The 22641-nt window shown below is 48.6% G+C and overlaps 1 protein-coding gene across 3 annotated transcripts in view; it reads right to left on the bottom strand.

Annotated features, from left to right (window-relative positions):
* LMBR1L (limb development membrane protein 1 like) overlaps positions 1-22641 on the bottom strand; it is a 46500-nt gene that overhangs the window by 4505 nt on the left and 19354 nt on the right. For all 3 annotated transcript variants that reach the window (XR_014788176.1, XR_014788177.1, XM_084837327.1), the window contains exons 2-14: positions 18268-18352; positions 14389-14419; positions 13178-13317; positions 11930-12033; positions 11701-11827; positions 9850-9918; positions 8707-8771; positions 7584-7659; positions 7306-7389; positions 5520-5596; positions 3111-3188; positions 1398-1471; positions 857-947 (exon numbers count right to left, since the gene is read on the bottom strand). Coding sequence is in view for 1 of the 3 variants with exons in the window: in XM_084837327.1 (XP_084693453.1) it covers positions 857-947; positions 1398-1471; positions 3111-3188; positions 5520-5596; positions 7306-7389; positions 7584-7659; positions 8707-8771; positions 9850-9918; positions 11701-11827; positions 11930-12033; positions 13178-13317; positions 14389-14419; positions 18268-18352 (1101 nt within the window). In the remaining 2 variants the exon portion in view is untranslated. The remainder of the gene's footprint in view (positions 1-856; positions 948-1397; positions 1472-3110; positions 3189-5519; positions 5597-7305; positions 7390-7583; positions 7660-8706; positions 8772-9849; positions 9919-11700; positions 11828-11929; positions 12034-13177; positions 13318-14388; positions 14420-18267; positions 18353-22641) is intronic.

The raw sequence follows: 22641 nt of genomic DNA, 5'->3' as shown, positions 1-22641 counted from the left end.
AAAGCAAGGAAATAACAATAACTAACACAACAGTTCCCTCCTTGATGTCAGGAGAGGAAGCAAATTCAGATGGCTAGCAGCTCCCCTAGGATTGTGGACCTTCACCAGGTCATCTGCCTCTTCTTGGTGGGTGGGTGGGACTGCAGAGGCAGAGGGAAATAGCCTGTGGCACTGGACATCCCTGACTGCTCAACTTCTGCTCTGAAATGCAGTCAGCTTCTCCAGCGTCATCATGGGAAAACTGTATGCCAGCAGCTGCCTTGGTTTGCCAGCCACTTTGTTCATTCTACACATGAAGCATGACATGTGGTGGGCCTCCATAAGGACCACCAACAAGGGAAGCACAAGTTCTTCCTGATCCCCTCCCAGCAGTCATTCCAGTGACCCTGGAAACCCGCGTGGCTTTTGACTGGAGACTGGCTAACAGGCAGTACTGCAATCACAATAATTCTCCCTCCAAATAAGAGGCTGTGAGCCACAGCCCTTGCCTCTCTCTGCTGCAATTCATACAGTCCCCACTGTCAACCTGGCCTCTCTGCCCACTCCAGTTCCCAAGTCCCATTCACACACACACACGCACGCACGCACACACACACCGATTCTGCATGAGGTTTCCCCACCATCTTGCTTCCAGATTAAAGCTTCTTAACAGTTAACATTCTGCAACTGACCCTCCCTCTCTCAGCAGTTGAGATGTTTGGAAGGTTTCTCTCTCTCCCCCCCCCCCCACATACACTTTCTCCTAAATTTCTAGCATTCCATGAAATCATGACAGTTCATCCAATGGTGTTTTGGGGGGGTGGGAGAGGGCTCACCAGTGGCAGTAGCCAAAGTCAAAATGTATTATGTAATATACCTTAGTCATGGCAGTGTCATGTCGTTCAGGCAACAGTTTGGTGAACAGTGGGGAGCTGTAGAACCCCACAACAGAGGAAACCATTAGATAGCTAAGCCAGGAGAGTGTTAAGGAAGAACGCTGGAGGAGTTGTTGTCACCAGGGATAGCCAGGTAGCGGAATGCCTGCAAGTAAGCATTTCAGCGTACATAAACAAATTAAGCACAGTGACTCTACTTTTGATCAAACCTTTTGGTCCTCCCTCTGTCCCCACAGAAGTAAGGTTCAGAAAAGGAATACAGCTAAGATGCTCACTCCCCTGCCAGTGTTTCATGATCACGGCAAGCAGCCGAGGTAGGGCTGTATGGTGATGAGGCAGGAAGTGAGACAGTGCAGGTTAAATTTATAGGCAAGTCAAACCATTTGGGTAGGGAGCTGGCAAGAGAAAATATACCCAGAAACTGAGGAGGAAGTAGGGACTGCCAGTGAAAACCTGCCTGGCAATATTCACATTAAAAAAGTGGTGGAGAAGATGCCAAAAAGGCACACCCACAAAGGATACAATATAAGAACCACCTGCATGGCTGCCCCAAAAGAGCCAAAGACAGAGAAGGAAACTTTTCCCAGTGGTGCATCCTGTGAAGGGAGAGATGAAGGAGAAATACAGTTAGGTTAGTCTGGAAAGGAAGGAACTGAGTACATCAAGTCTCAAGATTTCTTTTGGATTTGTCCTGTGTTCAGACTCTTTCCCTGGAAGACAGGTATACAAGTATGCTGAGGGCATACCACAAATGTGCAACCAAAGTCACATTATTGTGCAGCACAGCTGCAGTGTCCTTTATCTTTCAGATTTCTATCCCTTACAAGCAGGGTTGCACAACTTGTGCCCCCCCCCCCAAGGCCTTTACTGCAGCCCCGCACAGGTGCTTTGATGCCCCCATCACTGAATACCCCTTCCATCCATTTCCCTGCCACCTGTATTCTCTGCTCCCTCCACCCGAGATCATTTCGCGGATCCATCTTTCCCTGTTGCCGCCAGCCGCAAGGAAAGAGCGATCTGTATCAGGATGGCTGGGCTGTGTGTGCCCTACTGCCAACCCAGTATCACATGTGGCCCTCGAGGATGAAAAATTGTGCATCCCTGCCTTACAGCCACAGAGAGAAGCTTTCAATCTGGGGCGTCAAACCTCTTTCAGCCCAAGAGCCAAATTAAATGTCGGAGAAGCTCTTGGGCAGGCCACATTCCAGTGGTGGATGGGGCCACCACCAAAAGGGGGCAGAACCAAAATAGCAGCCTATTTCAGTTTGAAACTCTTACTGCCAGTTGCCAAACCTTAGGAGAGGCATTTCAGCCTTTAAGAATGGGAGAGAGAAGCGTAAAAACCGGGAAACTGGTTGGGCAATTGGGGGAAAGAGGGTATGGCCGCCTAGGGAACCCTGGACTGAGGAGAAAGGATATGGCCAGATTGGGACTGTGGGCTTGAGGTTCAAAATCCCTGCTTAAGGAACATAGGAAGCACGTCTTATACCATGTCAGACCTTGGCCCATCTACTGTCAACACTGACTGGCAGCAGCTCTCCAGGTTTCAGGCACACATTTTTCCAGCCATACCTGGAGATGCCGAGGACTGAACCTGGGACCTTTTGCATGCAAAGCAGGTGCTCTACCACTGAGCTACGGCCTCTTCCCTTATAGCGTATAGAGAAGCGCCTGGTGAAATCCCAGCAACAGAGGAGCCAAGGAGGGCCAGGGCCTAAGCGTCTGCTTAGCTTTCTGCACTTCCGCATAACCAGCAGAAGCAAAAAATATGGGCTGGATCCAATTAGCCTCCCCAACATCTGCTCTGGAGGGCTGGGGGACCTTCCAGAGCAGATTTGAGGGGCACAGGGGGAGGGGGGGGAGATCTACTCATGTGGTGTTGGATGTCACCCTATAGCAAATCTTAGCAAGTCACCCCAAAGATTAATTAGCATAATTTCTTCAAGTCACGGAATTCAGCTTTTCTGGAGCACATTTGGGTTTTCTTACTGCAGACTACATGCAGATCTGGAGGCATACCAGACAGGGAGAAGCCCATTTCCACTGTTCATTTTAACAGCTAAGCCTCTTGAACCTTTGCTTTTAATCTACACATTACCGGTGGAAAAAGTAAAGCATAGAGAAATATTGCCACTCAATAGAGTCACATAAAAAGTCAGAGAGAGCAATGAAGAGACACGGCCTGGAGAAGGCTCTACTAGAGATGATGGCTAAAGAGGCTCTCTCTTCTCTCACCTGGATTCCTCGTGGCATTGCAGCATCGTCCAAGAACAGCTCCAGAACATGGAAACAGACGACAAGAACAGAAATACCCTGGAAAATCCAACCGGGGCAGCGGGGGGGGGGGGGGGAGAGTGATCTCAATACGGCGTTCTCAGTCTTAGCCTTAAACAATTAAAACTGCACAACATTTGAAAATACACTGGTGTGATTTCAGGCATCTGATAAACATTCTCAAGCCCAGAAACATTCTTTAAATCTGACAAAAACACTAGAGGTACAGAGAGAGGAGGGTCTCCTCTCAGGGACCCACAAAGAGTCACCTGCAGAATCAGTGAACTAAACCTGTGTCAGGAACGCCCTGGCGGCGTCTGTCAGTCCCCTCCAATAGCCAACTCAAGACACAGACAGAAGGATTCTTTTCAAGGCTTTAATCCTTTTACAACTTAATGACTCTTTCAGATGCTAATCATCAGTGACTAAGCAAGGAACAGCAGAGTAGCCTATGCTCTAGGTAGGCAGTTGATCCCCGTTTGAAGGAGAGTCACTTGAAGACCCAGAACTTAGGGGCTAGGGAGAGATCCTCCCTCTTTCCCTTGGGTCCACGGGAGGCGGCCGTTGCTTGCGCGCCAAACGGGCGCTACGCCTCCTTTCCGCGCCCTCCATCGCTCATCGCTCCCTGCATCTGCGTTGAGCATCTAGCAAGCCCCCTCCCGCACTTTCTCACTGCCAGGGTCACTATCTAGCTCAGGAATGCCAGCAGGAGGAATCTCTGCCAGCTGCTGTGCCTGTGAGGGATGAGCCGGCTCCTCTCCCACGGAGTGATCCTACTCAGAATCAGAACTGCTCTGGGGTTCTATCGGCTCAGTTTCCACCCTGACATCCTGGCTGCAAGGTCTTTTCCTTTCATCAAACAAGAACTTCACACTGGACACCTGTTCCAAACCAGATGTCCTGAAATCTTTCAAAAGCCTCCTCTGGAGTGGCTCTTTGCTGCCGCCTCATGGCTTCTATCCCAAGGCTGAATTCAATATGATATTTTTCCCAATGAAATTATTTAAGCTTAAGGATACTTCTGCAGCAACAACAACACCCGCTCGTTACACAGAACTCCTCTTTGCTTAGAGTGCCACCATTGCGAATTCTCATTTCTATCCCTAGGCATATTTTTTAGAAGGTGATGTACAGGAATGTATACTCTCAGTTCTTCAGTACAGTACATCGTGATGCCTACAAGTCTTATATGGCTTTAGAAAACGGATTAGACAAATCCACAGAAGACAAGATTATCAACAGCTAACACGGCTAAAATTGGAACCTCCACAGTCCTGTTGCTTGCCAGCTCCTGGCGATAAACGAAAGAGGAAGGCTCTCCACATACCATAAGGCCCCTGCTCCCCCCCCCGACCCCAGTTTTCTCCACTTCCTTTCAGTCAGCCCCATCACGAAGGATTCAATGCACACATCTTAGTTACCCATCCATGCCATAGTGTGTAACTGGTGACCCTCCAGATGTTTGCTCTACAACTCCCATGATTCCTCACTATTGGCTATGTGATGGGAGTTGTAGGCCAACATCGGAAGGGCCGCACGTGGCACCATGGGAAGGTTTAGACTAGTGGTTTCCAAAACTGCATTTCCGGGAATGAGGTCTTCAGTGAGAAGTGAGAGCTGGCCCAACCACTACCCATTTTCCCCTGCAGTGGACAGCCCAAGAGAATCTCGGGAGTATTCTTGGGCACAACCACAACCTGGGTGAATGACAGAGAAATCCAGCAATTCTGACCAGTGCCACATGTGAACTGAGCAAGGACTCTAGGATGGGGTGCAGAACCTCAAGGCCAGGGTTCTACTCCAGCCCTCTGGGGTTCCCCGGACACACCACACCCCATTGTTTAGTGGTTTCCCGGTTTTTGAGAATTTGGTCCTTGGGCTGGAGGAGGTTCAAGACCCCTGCTTTAGGATAAGCCCACACGTCAATATTTTTGCTTGCTACAGCAAGTGAGCCAGCATTGCCTGGCAAGTGTTATGAGTCTTGGGCCTCCTTCCCAGCTTTGGAGCTGGAGAGGTGGGCGGGGAATGGCTTAAAAAAAGCGACTTCTTCTCTTGGCCCCTACTCAGACACCTTGCACCTAAACCAGCAGGGGCAAGCGACCATGACCTTTGGCTTAGCCGTTAAGGCCAGCCAAAAATGGCAGACCGCTTAACATGCCAGAGAATCCTTGGCAACATGCAAAGGGTTCCTCGGTAGGCAGGAGATGCAAAGAGGGCTCCCAGAATACAGCAAGGGGAAGCCTCCTGCAGTTGTCTACTTAGGCATTTGTTTCCCCAACTCCGGAAGGCCAGTTGACTATAAGATGTAGTTTAAAGACTGATTTGTACCAAAGCAGAATTGCCAACACCAATTTCAGCCCAGACATTTACCGTCAGCAACAGCAAGGACAGCATGGCCAGGGGATAGCCCAGGTTTCTTTGCCAAGCCGAGGCTTTGCGACGCGTTTCTGCGAAAAACAAAAACACACACAACGTACAGGAGTTGAATGACTAGAGGCTTAACAGCTCCCCAGACACACTTCTTGTGACAATTCCTCAGCTCCCAAAGCATCACATCCATTCCACCCTTCTCTGCCCAGGGTGGGAAACCTCAGGCTCAGGGGCCCTCCTGGGGTCCCAATCCATCCCCCCCAATTTCCCTAAGATGCCCCCACCCTTTCCTCTGGCCCCACCCACTTCCCCCAGCCACCAAATTGCTTTGTGTTTCCTGGCTTTTGTGCAGGTTCTTTTGCCATTCTCAAAGGTTGGAACCCTCACCCAAGGCTTAGTTGCTGGCAGTGAGAGCTTTAAGATACAATATGCTAGTATCTTTTTGGATTTTTATCCCCAACCCTTTGGCCCCACCCAAAACTGGAACATGAGAGCTTCTCTGACCTTAAATTCAGCCCTTGGCTGAAAGAGACTCCTCTTTCCCTGTTCTCCACCAAGGAGAGCAAACTCATCTCAGTACAGCTAGGACCCATCTCTTCCCCCAACCCCACCATCAAACAAAAACTAATAGAGGTGCAGGGGTGGGATTAGAATCCAGGAGCCTGACCTGTGGTGGGATTTATGGAAGTTAACACCTTTTGCATACATTTACTTATTTTGCATTTTTTTCAAAAAATTCTTCTGCCATCAAGGTAAGTTTCCAAAGAATTTGGGTTCTTGGTTTTCAGCAAGGAATGGGAGGCCTGAGTGTGGAGAATGGGAATAGGAAATGTGAAGGGGAAGTCTCAGAGAGTAGAAGCAGCAGCCATCATGGGGCTACAACAAGCTGTGTGGAATGCTCAAGTCTACCCACGGATCACTGGATGCCCTGCTCCGTCCCCTCCAGGACACAGCATTGCTCCACAACTAAAAGACAGGTCCCTGTGAATTACACTTATTTAGAGAGTGCCTTCTCTCACATTCTCAGATTCTCCAAGGAGGTCCCTGCTCTGCACATCGCCAACTTCAACAGGTCAGATTGGCAGCAGTGCAGGAGCAGGGCCTTCTCTGTGGTGGCATCATGGTAATCACATTTCTCTTCCAGGAAGCTGATCTAACGAAACCCTAGCAGGTTTCCAGAAGAACCGTGAAGACACTCTTAGTGAAGGAAGGCCTTTGCAGCAGGGCGAAGCTGTTTTGATCAGTGCCATTTTATTTTATGGTTTTTAAACTGATCTTGTGACCTACTTTGGATCCTCTGTACTGGAGAAAGGTAAGGCTATAAGACTGGAATAAATCAGTATATTCTGTGGTCCCATTGTGCCAAGCACAGAAGCTGATATCAGATGCAAAATGCAGCACTTTGGTGAACTCTGATGTCTCTTTAAAAAGAACAAGAAAGAAGTGTATCTGTACACCCACAACTTGCCTTATGGCAAAAAAAAAAAAAAGTGGGCTTTACCTGGTGAGATCTTGAAGGTGCATGTGTTGGGGTGGGGTAGGGGGCATAAACTGAGTATTTCATATCACCCCTTCTCCCACCCTAGGGCTGGCAGTAGTAGCAGTATGCAGCAAAGGTACACTTATGCAAGTTTGCTTAATCTGCACAATTTATCCACACAACAAAACAAACTGGCCATGCTGGCTGGGAATGATGGGGGTTGTAGTCCAACACATCTGGAGGGCACTACATGGACAGAAGAGTTGGAACTCCCAACGCCATGTCCCACCCCTATTTAATTCTTACCCAGTGTGATCCTGTGTGCATGAATTGCTAGATATTGTTGTCTTAGCACTTCCATATCAAAGTTGAGCCAGCAGGAAGTTTTCCCTGTGCAAGGCAAAGACAAAAAAAGTTAGGAGAATTTGGATCAGCCATGGTGGGCACAGCTGGCAACCTCACTTTCAAGGCATGAGAACTTGGCCAGCCTAACTACATACCAAATATGTATGAATGCAGGCACTGGCATTTCAGGATGGGATCAGCCAAGTCCCCGCTCTGTCCCATCTCAGCTGGGCACTTACCAGAGTTGATCTGGCGAGAAATGGCAGCTTCCTCAAACCCTGTGCAGTTCAGCTGCTCATCTAAATCCTCCAGTAGCTGCAAAGCGGGGGGGGGAGATATGAGACAACAGGCAATCGAGCCCCCACCCACCCACCCTGCTCCCCCAACACAAACACTGGGGACAGAGCTACTCGCTTTGCCTCCTTCAAGGAGATTACTCCCACACAGTACAAGCGGACTGGGGGCGGGCAGGATGCATAGCTCCCACCACCCTTTTATAGGCTCCCTAGGCCATGGCACTCCTACTTAATTCCCTCCCCTCAGGCTCCACCCACCCTGCAAGCTGCTGGGACATTACTGGACACAGCACACATGTTCATGTTTCTTTCCACAGCCGCTGGGCTACACTGTTGCATTTTTAAAAACGCAGCTCAATATTCCCAGATGCTGAATATTTGCGCCAGGATAGCACTTTCCACAACGGTGTGGCAACCTGATGCGCAGCACACGGATGCAAGCCTTTCCAGAGGCAGCATTCAGGAGACACAGAAGTGCACTCCGAGGAGGCTCCTGCTACTCGCTGGCCCTGGTTCCTCTTGTATGTCCAGTGCCATGCTCCCTTAGGGTTCTTTCCCAGCTCACAACCAGGAGGCGCCAGATGCAGCCACCCTACTCCAACTAAACACTTCTGGGTCTGGTCTGTGCCTGGATGGGAGACTGCCTAGGAACCACATGCCCACCACCTCGACTCCCATCACCGACGGAAGGCAAAAGAGTCAGTAAGATGGCCTCCAAGGCACCTGCTGAACAACAGCCTCACATCCTTCTTCTGCAGCCTTGGCCCCTTCCATCTCCCAGCCAACTGGATCTTAATCAGCCTTCCCCAACCTGGTCCCTCAAGATGTTTCGGACTACAACCCCCATAATTCCAGACCACTGACCATGCTGGCTGGGGATGATGGGAATTGAAGTCCAAACCCTCTGCGGGGTGATATTCCCACTTCCTGTTGTTCCTTCTGCCTTTCCTCCTTCCCAGCTAAATACATCCTTTGTTAACAAGCAATTAGGTTGCTTTCCTGACTGCTTTCCCCTCACCACATTTGTACTAGGCCTGGCAAGTCCTGAAGCCACCTCAGCTCTTACCCTGGGCTTCACCAGCAGCGTCCCCGTGACAGTGAACATACGCGACAGGCCAAAAGGTGTGCACACTGCAGAGGCCAGAGAGGGAGAGGGAGAGAGAGAGAGAGAGAGGTGAAAAACAGCACCAGCCTGTAAATCCATCGTGAACTCATCTGCCAGGAGGTGGCATTATTCTCCACATTGAAGGAACAGCACACAGCAAGCAGCTGCCTCTGCTTTGTTTTGCCAGATGGACAAAGCCGCAAGGCCATTTTGCTTGTGCAGTGTCAGACACAGAACATCTCCTGGATTTGGTCACAACTCTGGGCATCTAGCTGGCCCAGAAAACCTATACCCAAGTCACCTCATTCTGCAGCGCAAGAAATCTATGGTTTGGGGCTCTTCAAAGAGATGCTGTCACCCCTCCCCTCCCTTCCACAGAACACTTTTTGGAACTCCAAACAAATACATTCCCAGCAGCCTCAAAAAACACACTGTCCTGAAAAACACGCGCTCGCGTGAAGGACACAAAAAGTCTGACAGAAAGCTAGGGAAGGCTGCCTGGGGCCTACGATAGTAGTTTTGCTGGAGGCAAAAATTCAGCCCCAGGCACCTCCAGTTATACTTGATCCTTTGACCAGGTTGCAGGTGATGGGGAACACCCTTGCTTGCCCGAGACGCTGGAGAGCTGCTACCTGTCAGAGTAGACAAGACCGCGCTCAACGGACACATAGCAAAAGGCAGCTTCCTATGCAAGAGATGAAGTCAGCAGGTTTATTACTAGAACCCCAAAGATCAGATGCACAGGGAGTTAGGAAGTGTTTATCACCCACCCAACTCCCATTTTAAAAAGGCGAACCCAGGACAAGACAGTGATCCAACATAGCGATATACACCACAGAACACAGTGCACACTGGCAACTAAACCCAGACATTGAGAGCCTGTCTGAGCTTCCGGTCTGGATCACGGGCCTGGCATAGAGTTCTCCCTCCCTCCTCCTCCCCACAGCACCCCAATAAAGCACCGTGAGGCAACCTGGTGTTTTGGCTTACAACTCCCATCGGCTCCAGCTCATGATCAGGGAATATGGGGGTTGCAGTCCAAGCCATCTGGAGGGCACCAGGATGCCTACCTCTGCAATAAAGCATGAAAATCAAGGGACTTACACAAGAGCAGCAGCACACCGAACAGGGAGATGCATGAGTAGAGGTAGGGAAGGTAGTACTCCCAGAGGTCTGTGGGGGAAAGACATTTGGAAGAAATGTGTTGTAACAGATAGCACAGGCAAAGGAAGTTGAGACAACAAAGCAGAGGCAGTTCCAAGGCCCTTCCTAGGAGCACAGAGCGATCTTGAGGCCTCCTCCCAAAGCTAACATTCTCTTGCTGGTCATGCAACGCAGGGGCCCCAATTTCCAGCCGCTGCTTCCACCAGAGAGATGGCCTTTTGCCCTTCCAACTCACAAGACCTCAATCTCATGCCAGAGCCAGAGATCTTGCAAGGCACAGGCTCCCGATGGCTCTCATTCTCTGTTTTCTCTAGAACGGGGGTTGGCATTAAATGGAGCTCCAGACATTTTGGACTGCAACTCCTAGCATTCATGACCACTGGCCGTGTTGGCAGGGGCTGCTGGGAGTTGGTCCAAAACGTTTGCTCAGCCCTGTTGTAGAGCACCTCTCCGAGTTTTGAGAGGAAACGCCCTTTAAGGTGAGTGTTGGGGCCTGCTCCATGTTCTCTACTCTTGGGCTTCTTCGGATCCCAGGGGCCCCACAACTATCCTTGGAGCACTCGGCCAGAGTTCCCAATGGTAAGATATTAAGCCACAGTACAAAGACCTTTTGCCACTACTTGATTCAGACCCATGCTTAGCGTGTGGCTGAGTGCATTTGTAATAATACATTTATTACTGTTTATCTGTATGCCACCCTGAGAACTTAATAACATACAGAAGGATACAAATATTATAAATAAAGCCTGGTCAAGGCAGGGCAATACTGTAGAGAGTCATAACATCCACTTCTCAATTATTCAGGCACCCAAATTTTCGTTGTCCAGGCAGGGGGATTTCTACCCACCTCACATTATCCTCATTACTGACATTTCAGTCATTACCTGGAGCAGGAGTGGGCAGACTTTTAGGCTGGCAAGATCTAACTTGTTTTTCACTGGAACCCCAAGGTCCAACCAGAGCCAGGTGCAAAATTGTGGCTCAGGAAAGCAGACAGAGAATTGCAGAACATGCCTCTGACCATATCTAATTCCTGCTCCCCACCCACCCACCCAGCTCCCAATCTCTCTTGATTTCAGCAACCTTATTCAGGAAGGAAAAAGGCTTTTGGTTGTCACTATCATTAAACCACTGGGAGTCAGAATCCCCTGATCTTCTGCAAATCACCGTGAGATCTAAAAGTGGATCCCACTTACCTTCTGCCTGCCCCTAACCTAGAGCCAAGGATACAATTTTGGCTCAGTTTTCTATTGCTCTATCTCACTAGACAAGTGCTTTATTAAAAAAAAAGCACATCACTATTAGCAGCTAGCCAATTTCAATCTGCAGCTAGACAGATAGCAAATTATTTATTTCAGTTGTGTTGCTTTGTTTTCACCATTCACAGATAGCCCAAATTTATTTGATTCTTGCTCACCCACAGAAGAGTGTTTTGCCTGCATTTGGAATTCCAGGCTTGAGGCACCCAATGTTGGCATGTTAGAATATTGAAAGCTGATGAAAAGGAATGCAAAAGGACTTAATATGCTTGCTACATGCCTCATGTAAAAAAAAGAAAAACAACTACCCCTGCACTAGGCCATACTGGTGGCAGTAGGGAAATCAGGCAGTTTACAGCCAAATCCCATGTAGGCTGACTTAGACAGATACAAGCTCAACAGTATTCACGGGGTCTTACTCACAGATAAGTGTGCATTGCAACTTAAGGTTCCAGTCTCCCCTCTGCTTTGGAACTCATAAGCCCCCAGCAGTGGGGAGAAAACAGGGAGAGAACAAGGAGACGCAACTCACCGTAGAGAGACTCCCTGCTGGCTGCATCATCGTCCACAATGGCAGATGCTACCCAGACCATTCCCAGGATCAACAATGTCAGCAAGAGGAGCACTACAAATGTCTCATACACACGGGCCATGAGCCCCTGGAGGGACAGCGAGAAGGGTGACATAAAAGGGTGATTAAACTCTGATTCAAAGCTGGGGCAGAGTAAGGGAAGCATGGAGGTCATAGGGGCAGCTGATACCTTCTTTGACCCGGCAAAACCTTCAGACTCGGTGAAGAAGTAGGCGAAGGGCATGAGGAAGACGAGCGAGAGGTTGGAGAAGAGGAACACCAGGTTCCAGAGCCCTAAGGAGAAGGAGAGAGGGGTCGATTTAAGTAGAGGCAGATCACTGAGGATCCAGTTCGAGCTTTCCTGGAGCTGCACTCTACTTCCCTGCCTCCATATGACCCCATCCTATTCCACAACTCGGGATAACATCCACAGTGCCCAGCTGCCCAGCCTCCTTGGTCCCATTTATTTCCTCTCAACGCTGGATCCTACAGGCCGGGTTCCCTTCCAAACTATTCCCAAGGGCCTTAGTTCACTCTCAAAAGCCAAAAACCCTGGTCAAAATTTACAGCAGGGGTGGGAAACTTGTGTCCCTCCAGAGGTTTTGGATTATAACTCCCATCAACCCTAGCCAGCATAGCCAATGGTGAGGGATCATGGGAGCTGTAGGCCAAAACCGCTGGAGGGCCACAAGTTGTCCACCTCTGAGTTAAAGAAAGGCAGATTCAAAAATGTGCTGCTGAACAGTTATGTTACAGACTTGCATCACTAGTCTATCTGGCCCACAGAATAGGGCCAAATCCCTCCCTCCCACGCACGCCCGCAGCCAGGGTTCCCACTTCTGTGGTGGAAGCGTTATGCACATTGTAGTGGCTCCCTTCGGGCATCAGCTGGGGGATGCTGCTGGTGCGCCTGTCATCAAGGGGACAGGGCTTGCCTCTCCCGTTCTCACTGACCCTTTCGTGCATTTGGTGACAAACACCAGAAAGCTATCATGGCATTTTTAAAAAGACAGGAGAAACTAAGACCGGGGCCAGAGAGCTCTGAAAACTAAAGTACTCTCCTTCCTGTCAGGGCTGGTTGGGTTTTTTAAGCTTGCCTGGGCAGCCAGAACTAGAGCAGGAAGAAAGAACATGTGGCTCTCCAGATGTTGTTGGCTCGCAACCCTCATCAGCCCTCGCCATTGCTGGCCGGGGCATATGGGAGTTGCAGTCCAGCAACATCTGGAGAGCCACATGTCCCCTGCCCTTCCCTTCGCAACTATTCAAAACAGGGATTCTCAGGAGTCTGGTGGATGCACTGGAGGCCCAGTTGTTCTGTTCTCAGCATAACGGAGGGGATCCAGCCCATTATACCCCCGGCTACGTCCCATAGCACATGCAGCCCCTCCACCTCCCACAGCCCCCGCAAGCAAAGCCAGCATCGCTCCTTCCAGCTCACCGTGGATGAGGGAGCCGTTCAGCCACTGGATGTAGTAGTTCTGCGGGAAGGAGAGCAGCACTTCGTTGCTGATGATGGAGAAGGGAAGCAGGAGCACAGCTCCTAGGGACACCGCCAAGGTGAAGGTGCACAGCCACAGTCTGGGGGAAGAGAGCGAGAGTGGAAGGAGCCGGGGCTGAGACGAGAGCCGCCATCCGTCTCCTCAAAGCTGACATAATTCCCCTTCATCAGAAGTAACACAGGCTGCTGCACAGCCAGAGAAAACAAAGACTATCCCTCATATCAGAAACTCCCTTGACAAAGGGATGGCAAAGGAGGTTATGTCCTCACCTAGCTGCACCCTCACAATGATACCGATAGACCCAGTTCACACGATCAAGGCAAGCTACCGTGGCTTGCCACTGTGGCGCGTTCCAGGCGCCATTAGTCTAATTACCCGCCCGATGCACAGTTTGTGTCATCTGAACCTGGGCATTATGGTTTGTTTGAGGCAGAAACAACCCTCCAATAATCCATGGGCTCTTGTTGGGTTATTGGAGGGTTGTTTCCTTCTCAAACTAACCATGCTGCCCAGGTTTGGACGACACAGCAAGCCAGCCCCAGGCTAATCGTGCCCACATGCTGCCTATTTAAACAAGCCACCATGGCTTATTTGATCGTGTGAACCAGCCCATAAAGTGTCTGTACATGCATATATGTTGTGTGTGTGTGCGTGTATGCATGCGTGCGTGCTCACACACACGTGTGTTGGACTACAACTCCCAGCATCCCCCAGCCAGCCATTCCAATGGTAGTCCAACACATCAGCAGGCCACCACTTTGGGGAAGACTGATCCAAAGAATGTGAGTAGCATTCCTTGAATGCTGTGGGGATCATTCGCTTGTTCAGCAGTGCCTGCCACTCCATTCTCTACTGTTGATGTCCGCATTTAAAGGAGAGGTATCACGTTCCTCCTTATTTGTACCCTTATAAGAACTATTTTGAGGATATCTTATAAATGGTCTCCTGAAATGCATAGTTAGAAACATGGGGAAATGTCAGCTGGACCTTTACAGTTCTTTTCAGTTTGATTCTCCTTTTACTTCGAACTGCAGAAAAAACTATAGTCATGGAGATAACGGAGGAAGCGGAGGGGAGAAAGGGTAGGGAGGGGGAGAACGGGATGTCTGAAGGCCAGCACTAGGATGAGGTAGAAAAGGGAGGAACTTACGCAATCCTGTTGACAGCAGCATCTTCATCAACTAAGAAACAAGGAAAAAAATGATTATAACTCCATTTATAACCCACCTTTCCAGCAAGCAGCTCAAAGCAGCATACACAGCTCTTCACCACCCCCGTTTATCTTCAGAACCAAACTGCAAGGTGGGCCCATTGCCTCATCTCAGCCTGCCCCAAGCTAACCCCATGTGCTTCATGGCTGAGTGGGGTTTGAACTCATGCCTCCCCAGTCCAAGTCCTACAAAAGTTCCTGTTAGATCAAGGAAGTACTACAAGCAAATCTGCAACATACACAGGTGAGAAGAAGCCTAGAAAGGCATCCTGATTTAGGATGCAATCCCATCCATGGTTAGACAGAAAAAAGTCTTACAACTTCCAATGCTGGGAGTTGTTCAGACAGAAAAAAAGTCCAACATGCACAGGATTGCACCCTTGAGGGCTTAGGAGCTGGGCTGGGGAGTGTAAGGAGGGGCATTTTAGCCCATTCTGTGCCACAACCCTGTTGCAGGGCACTTGACACAGGTCTCTCTGGATCACTGTGCAGAGTGCCTTTGTGAGGCACTTCTGGGCACAATCAGCCATTTGCTCCGTGCTTGACCATCACCTTCCCTCAGAGTCACAATTATACCAACATTAAATACACCAAATCATATGAAAGAATACCGGGGGGAGAAAGAGAAAAGTCCAGGATTGGCAAAAGCTCTTGCTTCACAGTGCATCAGGCATGAGATATGGGGGCAAAGAGGGAAACCAGAGAGCCAGTGTGGTGTAGTGGCTAGAGTGTTGGACTGGGAGCCAAGAGATCCAGGTTCTAGTCCCCACTTGGCCATGGAAGCTCACTGGGTGACCTTGGGCCAGTCACAGACTCTCAGCCCAACCCACCTCACAGGGTTGTTGTTGTGAGGATAAAATGGAGGAGGAGGACTATGTACGCCACCTTGGGTTCCTTAAAGAGGAAAAAAGGCAGGATATAAATGTAATTAATTAATTATAAACTTGTTTAGAATTTCTTGCCTGTGCTCATCTATCATGTCACCTCAGGCTCCAGCCATGGGGCAGGGGAGTCACCCCAATCTGGTTGCTCCTTCCCAAACCAGGTGCACTAGAGCAATGTGGAAGAGGGGGAAGGGAGCACATAGCACTGGTGCAGGGATCATCCTGTTTGGGGCTGTTCACACAACATGCTAGCCCACACTCAGTGGTTGAGTGTGGGTTATTTTGAACTGTGGGTTTTTTTGTTGAACTGTGGGTTAGCATGTTGTCTCAACACAGTATGTTTTCCGCAGGGTGGGTTATGTTGTCTGAATGCAGCCCAGTTCCTTGTTAACCACCCTGAACAACCCAACACAAGCCATGGGTTCTCATGGTGGCTTGTTAAAAAAAAAAAAAAAAAGCCACACTGCATGGTTAATGAGCCACCCTGGCTGCATTCGGACAACATGCTAGCCCATGGTTCAACCAACCACCCATGATTCAAAACAACCCACACTCAACCACTGAATGTGGGTTAGCATGTTGTGTGAACAGCCCCATAGTCATGCCATCCATGTGGTAACAGGCTTATGGAATCTCCAGAGGCAGCATGTGAACCAGCCATAGGGAAATGTTTTTTCCACAGCTTTCCTTCTCCAGGTAACATACAAACTGAGTCCCAGATGGAGGAGAGTCTGCCACCTGGCATCTCTTGCAAACTCAGTGGGTAGCAACTGCAGCCACACAGGGAGCCAATCATCTATAGCAGGGGTGGGCAGAAGGTAGATCAGCAGAAGTTTTGAACCAACTCCCAGAAGCCCCTGCCAGCATGGCCAATTGTCAGGAATGTTGTGAGCTGAAGTTTAAAACATCTAGAGATCTACTTTCTGCCCACCCCTGACCTATAGTATCTGGGCATGGGCAAAGGAAATGTTACTTCTCTCTGGTTCCAGGGCCTAATAAAAGCTTGTCTTGCTACATGTATGTCTGCATCAAGCTTATACTTGAGCTGCATGCATGTGTAACAAAGCGTATAGCAGAAACTAGCACACCTAACCAGCCTCGGCTGAAACCTTCCCAGAACTAAGTTTTTAATTCTCCAATCAAACAGGAATTTGTGATGTTTCCAGCCCTGAAGATAACTATGCAGGGGACTGAAAGATAAGGATAACAGCAACTGTTTGACATGGAGATAAAAAGTGGACAATTTTTAAAACTAAAATTACTCCATTGTCTTTACTTTTCAGGGCCAAGAACCCTTGGCTATTCCTATGCTGGAACCAAGCATTCTGGGAAATAAACTTTGGCTTGCTGTGGAGACAAAGCACAAGATCTCTGCAACTTGGGTGTGAAAGGGCTTTGTTACTGCCCTGCCCAGATACTTTGTGCCCAGGACATTGTCTCCAGCATCTAATTGCAGACACAGTACTTATTTGCAAAACTGGAAAGGGCTCCCTGAGAACCCTGTTGCCCAGTCCCCAGGTTGCCTAGGCCAACGGCTGCCAAAGCAACTAAGTTAACAGTGTAAACAAACTTCAACTTGAAGGAAAAAGGCCTTTCCACAGGGGCTGACCTCCCTCCCTCTCTCCATTTATTTATTTATTCATTCATTCATTCATTGGTGCTGAGGGACACTGGGGAATATGGCTTCTCTAAGGCAACCCAGTAGGGGAAGAAGAGATGTACTGCCTCTGGCAGCTTCGCTTACAAGGGAATGCATTCTGCACAGAAGTCAGAGCAAAAAGCCTAAAGCAGCTGGTTTTCCCCAACCTGGGGCCCTCCAGATGTTTGAACTATAACTTCCATCAGCCCCTGCTAGCACAGCCAGTGGAGAGGTATGGGAGTTGTAGTCCAAAACATCTGGAAGGCACTGGGTTTGAGGAAGGCTGGCTAGAGTGTTGGACTGGGAGCCAGGAGATCCAGGTCCTAGTCCCCACTCGGCCATGGAAGCTTACTGGGTGACTTTGGGCCAGTCACAGACTCTCAGCCCAACCCACCTCACAGGATTGTTGTTGTGAGGATAAAATGGAGGAGAAGGAGGACTATGTATGCCACCTTGGGTTTCTTAAGGAGGAAAAAAAGTGGGATATAAATACAATAAATAAATGGGAAGGACTGCTATAGATTGGTCGTTGTTGCTTGTAAGTAGGGCAGCTTTGTCTAGCGAGCCAAGATGACGCTGACATAACTGGCCATTCAGGAGGGCTGTGGAACAGGGAGGGAGGGAGGAAACAGAGCATCCCCAGTTTTTGTGTTGGGGGAAAGAGAACCTAATGATCCTGCAAACTGTCCATTGCTAGGGAGCAGAAGAGAAGGATTTTATTGGGCTATAGCTGGAGCATTCAAAATCTTGGTATAGAACAACCTTCCTCAACCTGGCGCCCTCCAGATATGCTGGACTAGAACTCCCAGCATCCTCCAACCAGCATGGCTGCTGGGGAATGCTGGGAGTTGTAGCCCAACACATCTGGTTGTGAAAGGCTGGCACAGTGGATCTCCCTACATCAGGCTTAAACTTTACAAGACAGAAATAGTTCCATGAGCAAGCGGTGCAAAAGAAAAAAAAAAAGGAGTCTGGCTTGCATAGGCCCACAGAATACTTTTAATATGGATCAAGGAGAAAAATGCTAGAGATACAAAAGACTGTGGGGGGAGAACTGCTGCTGTGGCAGAGATATATATCCCATAATGTGCATATTCTGGGGGACATCTCACCACAACCACACCGGTTGGGTTGGCACTATCTCCGGGTGGAGTTGAGGCATGGTCAGATGGGAACCACTACCTCCCCTTGGCAACTTCCCATGCCTCCAAGGAAGCCAAGTCTACACTTTGAAAACCATGTGACTAGAGGAGTAAGATGCTGCTTATCCAAGTTCCCACGCTCCCAGTTAGGTACCTGTGGTGAAGTCCGTGTGCCTTTTGAAGCGGGTTAAGATGAAGTAGCATAGGATGTAGAGGCTGGCAAAGAGAAGAGCGCAGATCTGCAGGAAGACAAGGAGACAAAGTCAGAGATGCTGTTCAAGAGGCAGACCACACATACACACCTTCCTCTGTAGACCCTGAAAACACGCAGCCCACCTCATCCAAAGCAACAGCATCACATGGTTGTCGGACAGCAGATACGTCTTCTCCTCTATCCTACCAGCTCAGAACAGCAGTGCTATCCCCATCCTATCATGTAGGATAGTGCCACCATATTTAACATATTCCACTATCAACATTTGGGGGAATATTTTATGGAATTGCTTCAGACTGCAAACAGCCCATATAGCTACACATCTTCTGGTTTTATCATGGCTACTTTAAAGTGCACCTGTTCAATGACAACTTAAAAGCAAAAGGAGGAGGAAATTTAAGACAGAATTGCCATTGTTTTATACACATCAAGGTTACTAGAGAGGGAGAAAGGAGTAGTAATCCAACTCTGTGCCATATGAAGATTTCTGTTTGCAACTCAAGCTCAGAAACCATCCCATGTGAACCCTCACTGAAGAAAAGGATGAACAGGTTAAATTCTCATTTACCTCCCAGACCACACACTAAGCCTTCCATTCCTTATTCCAAATCTCAGCTAACCCCACTCCTAGCTCACCCTCTGCACACAGGATTTCAGAGATGTAAGGGAAGAAGAGAAACAGATCCATTTTTAGTGCATTATTGGAAGAGAGCTTTAGGGGGAAAGATTAGAGGTTGTTGGTTAAACCCTACCAGAACATTCTTTCAATTGAGGAGCTCAGTGCTGGCATGGCATCTACTTTAGTTACTTTAGAAAATGTATACTCCACCCATCCATTGTTCTTGCATTGCTGAGGGCAGCTTACAAGAACTAAAACAAAACAAAACATAAACCAAAGATCCCATGTTCCACACAACAGTGTGGCCATGTAAACAAGGAGGGACTAAATCAAAGTATTTGATTGTTTGTCTGGCAATTTTTACAAACATTGCAAAATAATCCATCTTAATCCCCAGAATTCACCTCCTCCTGCCAAACTCAGGATGAATGTTAAAAAAAATGCTGATGCAGAACTGTACTATCAGGGCCAAACAGGAACAGGCCACAAGTAAAGAAACATCCATGCATCATCTGTCACATGGTGCATTTGCTGCCGGACAGGGAGAGGACATTCTGGTTGTGCTGATGAAACATACCAGGCATGCTTGGCCATCTTCTCTCACATAGAAAAATCCTGTTTCTATAGAACATGAAGCAACTCTTTGGCAAAAAGGGGCCACAGGACCCCTACCCAATAGGAAGGGCCACATTTAAAAACAGGGGAACTGCTTTAAAATGTGAGACATGGTATATACACATGGTACTCATGAACACTATGTACTGTGGATGGTATAAAGAGATAACCAGATATCCCTTGGCCATCTTGGCCTATCATATACAGAGGGCTGGTATAAAGGATAACCCCTGGCCATATTGGTTTATTATACACTGAGAGCGAACTCAATTCTCTGAGTGATGGTCCTCATGTAACCAAGAACAGCACCATCAACGCACAAGAGGAAGGTATGAAGGGTTATACCCAAGGGTTGCAGAAGTCCAAAAAAAGGATTTAAGAACCATCTTGAAGTGGGAAGGGCCCTCAAACTAGCCCAGCTGAGCAGGCTCAGTGGACACAGACTGCTGAGGGTTAAGAAATGTGAACCATCTTTTGTCAAATTCCAGACTGACCAGGCTTCAATTTATAGCACTAGCCCCACCCACTGTAATCAGACAGCAATTTCACAATACGGTAGGGACACATGGACGCGTTTACAGCAACCTCTTCTGGTCACAGTCCTGGTTCTTTCCTCCAGAGGAAGCTGGCTGATGGCAAAGATTCCAGCTGAGAGAAGCAGCCCCGCCCCACCTCAAACCATTTTGGCTCGCCTAATGTTCTGTAGCGTACCGACTAAAAAAAACCCGTCACCCTCATCAGCAAAAATACAAAAATAAAGATCTCTAGACTTGCATCAGACCTCAAGAGGACCAGAGTAATAAGTACAAGAGGGAACAGCTTCAGGGAGCTCAACTGTTCAGCTGGCAGAGGATAATCAGGGTTGTTTGTATTCAGCATGCCTGTGGGATGGCTGTGCAATGTAGTATCTCAGATCTCTTCTTGGTTATTTTTGTTAAAAGCAAGTGTCTAGCCCTCATTGGTGCAGATGCTTGGAAGCATGTGCACAATGAGCCTCAGGGGAGGGAAGAGAAAACCCAGATGTGCTTTCAGAGACCAGAAAGCTTTAGACCAGTGCCCAAGTTCCTCCTTCAATGATTTGTTCCTGTCTTCCTGACCAGGGAGACTGTGCCACAGAATCCCAACCTCCTCCTGCACTATGACTCTGAGCATTTCTTCCACAAAACCTAAAAGGGAAGGAGAAATACAAAACAAGCCAAGCCAAGCCAAGCGGCATCCTGTGCTTTGACAGCTGGACATTCCTGCCTGGGAGGTGGTGTGGCAGAAGACTGCAATGCAGCAGGGCAGGTTGAGTTGCTTTTGCATAGCTTCCTCTAAAAGATGCCTGGAAATTCCCATTCTTTCTGGCTTGAGGTGTGAACACCCCTATCCCAAACAAAGGGATCCAAGCCGCCCCTGAGTCAACTTCCCCAAAAGCAGGATCAAAGGCCCAATTGACAGAACCCTGACAAAGCGCGAAGGCAGAGCTAAGCTATTTTAACAACACACAACCCAATGTTCCTTAGTACAGGGAATGGGTTTCCCTTTTTGCAGCATTGATTTAAGCATGGATGGTTATTTACTTCCCAGCTTTAAGAAGAGGGGAAATGGAAAACAGATAAGATATTCACCAAGAAACTTGGTGGGATTCAAGACACTGGATGAAGAGACTGATGACAAAAACTTGAGGGGGCAAGACGAGGATATATACTTAGTGCCTACAGAGCACTTTCCCCCCAAGTGTTCAGAGCACTTCACATCATTCTTTCAGGAATCCTTACAGCAACCTTGTAAGGTAGCCCAGTGTTATAATCCCTATATTACAGACAGAAGGACTGAGGGTGAGAGCAGCTTGCTTAAGTCCACCCACTGAAATCACCACCGAAGCAATATTTGGAGACTTCCAAGTTCACAGCTCGTTCTGTACTACGCTACACCTAACTTGGCAAGAGTGATTTGGCCCACTGGAAGAGGGAGGGGAACTTCCTCCCTGCCTCTTAAAAGAAGGCTTGAGATGGGAGGTGGAATATGCAACAGACAAAGTTGGGATAGCTCTGCTACAGACTATGAAGGACTGGAGGCCAGAGATCAGTGGGATTTGGAGGTACTGGCAAGCATTTTTCAGGCCTGGGCTGAAAATGAGAGGAAAAAATGAAAGGACAATCCTCATTATTATTACATTTATATCCTGCCTTTTTTCCTCCTGCAAGGAACCCAAGGCAGGTTACATAGACCTCCTCCTCTCCATTTTATCCTCACAACCACCCTGTGAGGTAGGTTAGGCTGAGAGTCAGTGACTAGCCCAAAGTCACCCAGTGGGCTTCACAACCAAGTGGGGACCAGAACCTGGCTCTCCCAAGTCCCAAGCCAACAGTCTAAGTACGACACCACACTGGCTCTCATATCTATGCATTCTACCTGCTCCCCAGAAAAGCCACGTCTGAGTCACTGTTGCATGGATGAAAAGTTGTGCTGCGGCAAGTCCTTTCAGGCCCAAGTCCAATGCAGCTTCATCAGCCTTATAAACAGTGACTGAACAGCCTGCTCTAGGATATTCACTGCCCCAGCAATTTTCCCACACCATTCCCACATAGCACGTAGATGCTTCAGACCAAAATGAACAGCATGACTCCAGCCTCAAGCACTGTACTAAGAGGAAGAACAGCCAAGAGATGACTGCAGCCTTTCCTAACCATTTGCCCTCTAGATGTGATTGACTGCAACTCCCAGTGCTCCCAGACAGCATGGCCACATCTGGAGGGCACCAGGTTGGGGAAGGCTAAATTAATGCAACATGTTTCATGCCAAACCTATGTAAGGGGGAGGAATGGCCAACAGCTAAGCCCCTACCACCCCACAAGTGCCGCCACTCATGTGTGTCCATCCTGCATCATCTCATAATGATCACAACTCTTTTTAAGGTGGCAAAGTTTGCCGATAGACAGAGGTACTGCTTTACGGACATTTGGCTTCACATGACAGAATGCATACTCTTGATAATTGCAGATTTCATGGAGAAAAATAAGAAAGGTGTGCACACTTCTAGTCCTCGAGTCCCTCACCCCCTCTCGGATTTCATGATAGGCAAAGCAAGCACTGAG

The sequence above is a fragment of the Heloderma suspectum genome, chromosome 2 (assembly GCF_057233095.1).
Source record: "Heloderma suspectum isolate Gila_16-S chromosome 2, 16-S_ref, whole genome shotgun sequence".
Classification (NCBI taxonomy): Eukaryota; Metazoa; Chordata; class Lepidosauria; order Squamata; family Helodermatidae; genus Heloderma; species Heloderma suspectum.
The sequence above is the reverse complement of the archived record's forward strand: the minus strand, read 5'-3'. Positions and strand labels throughout refer to the sequence as shown.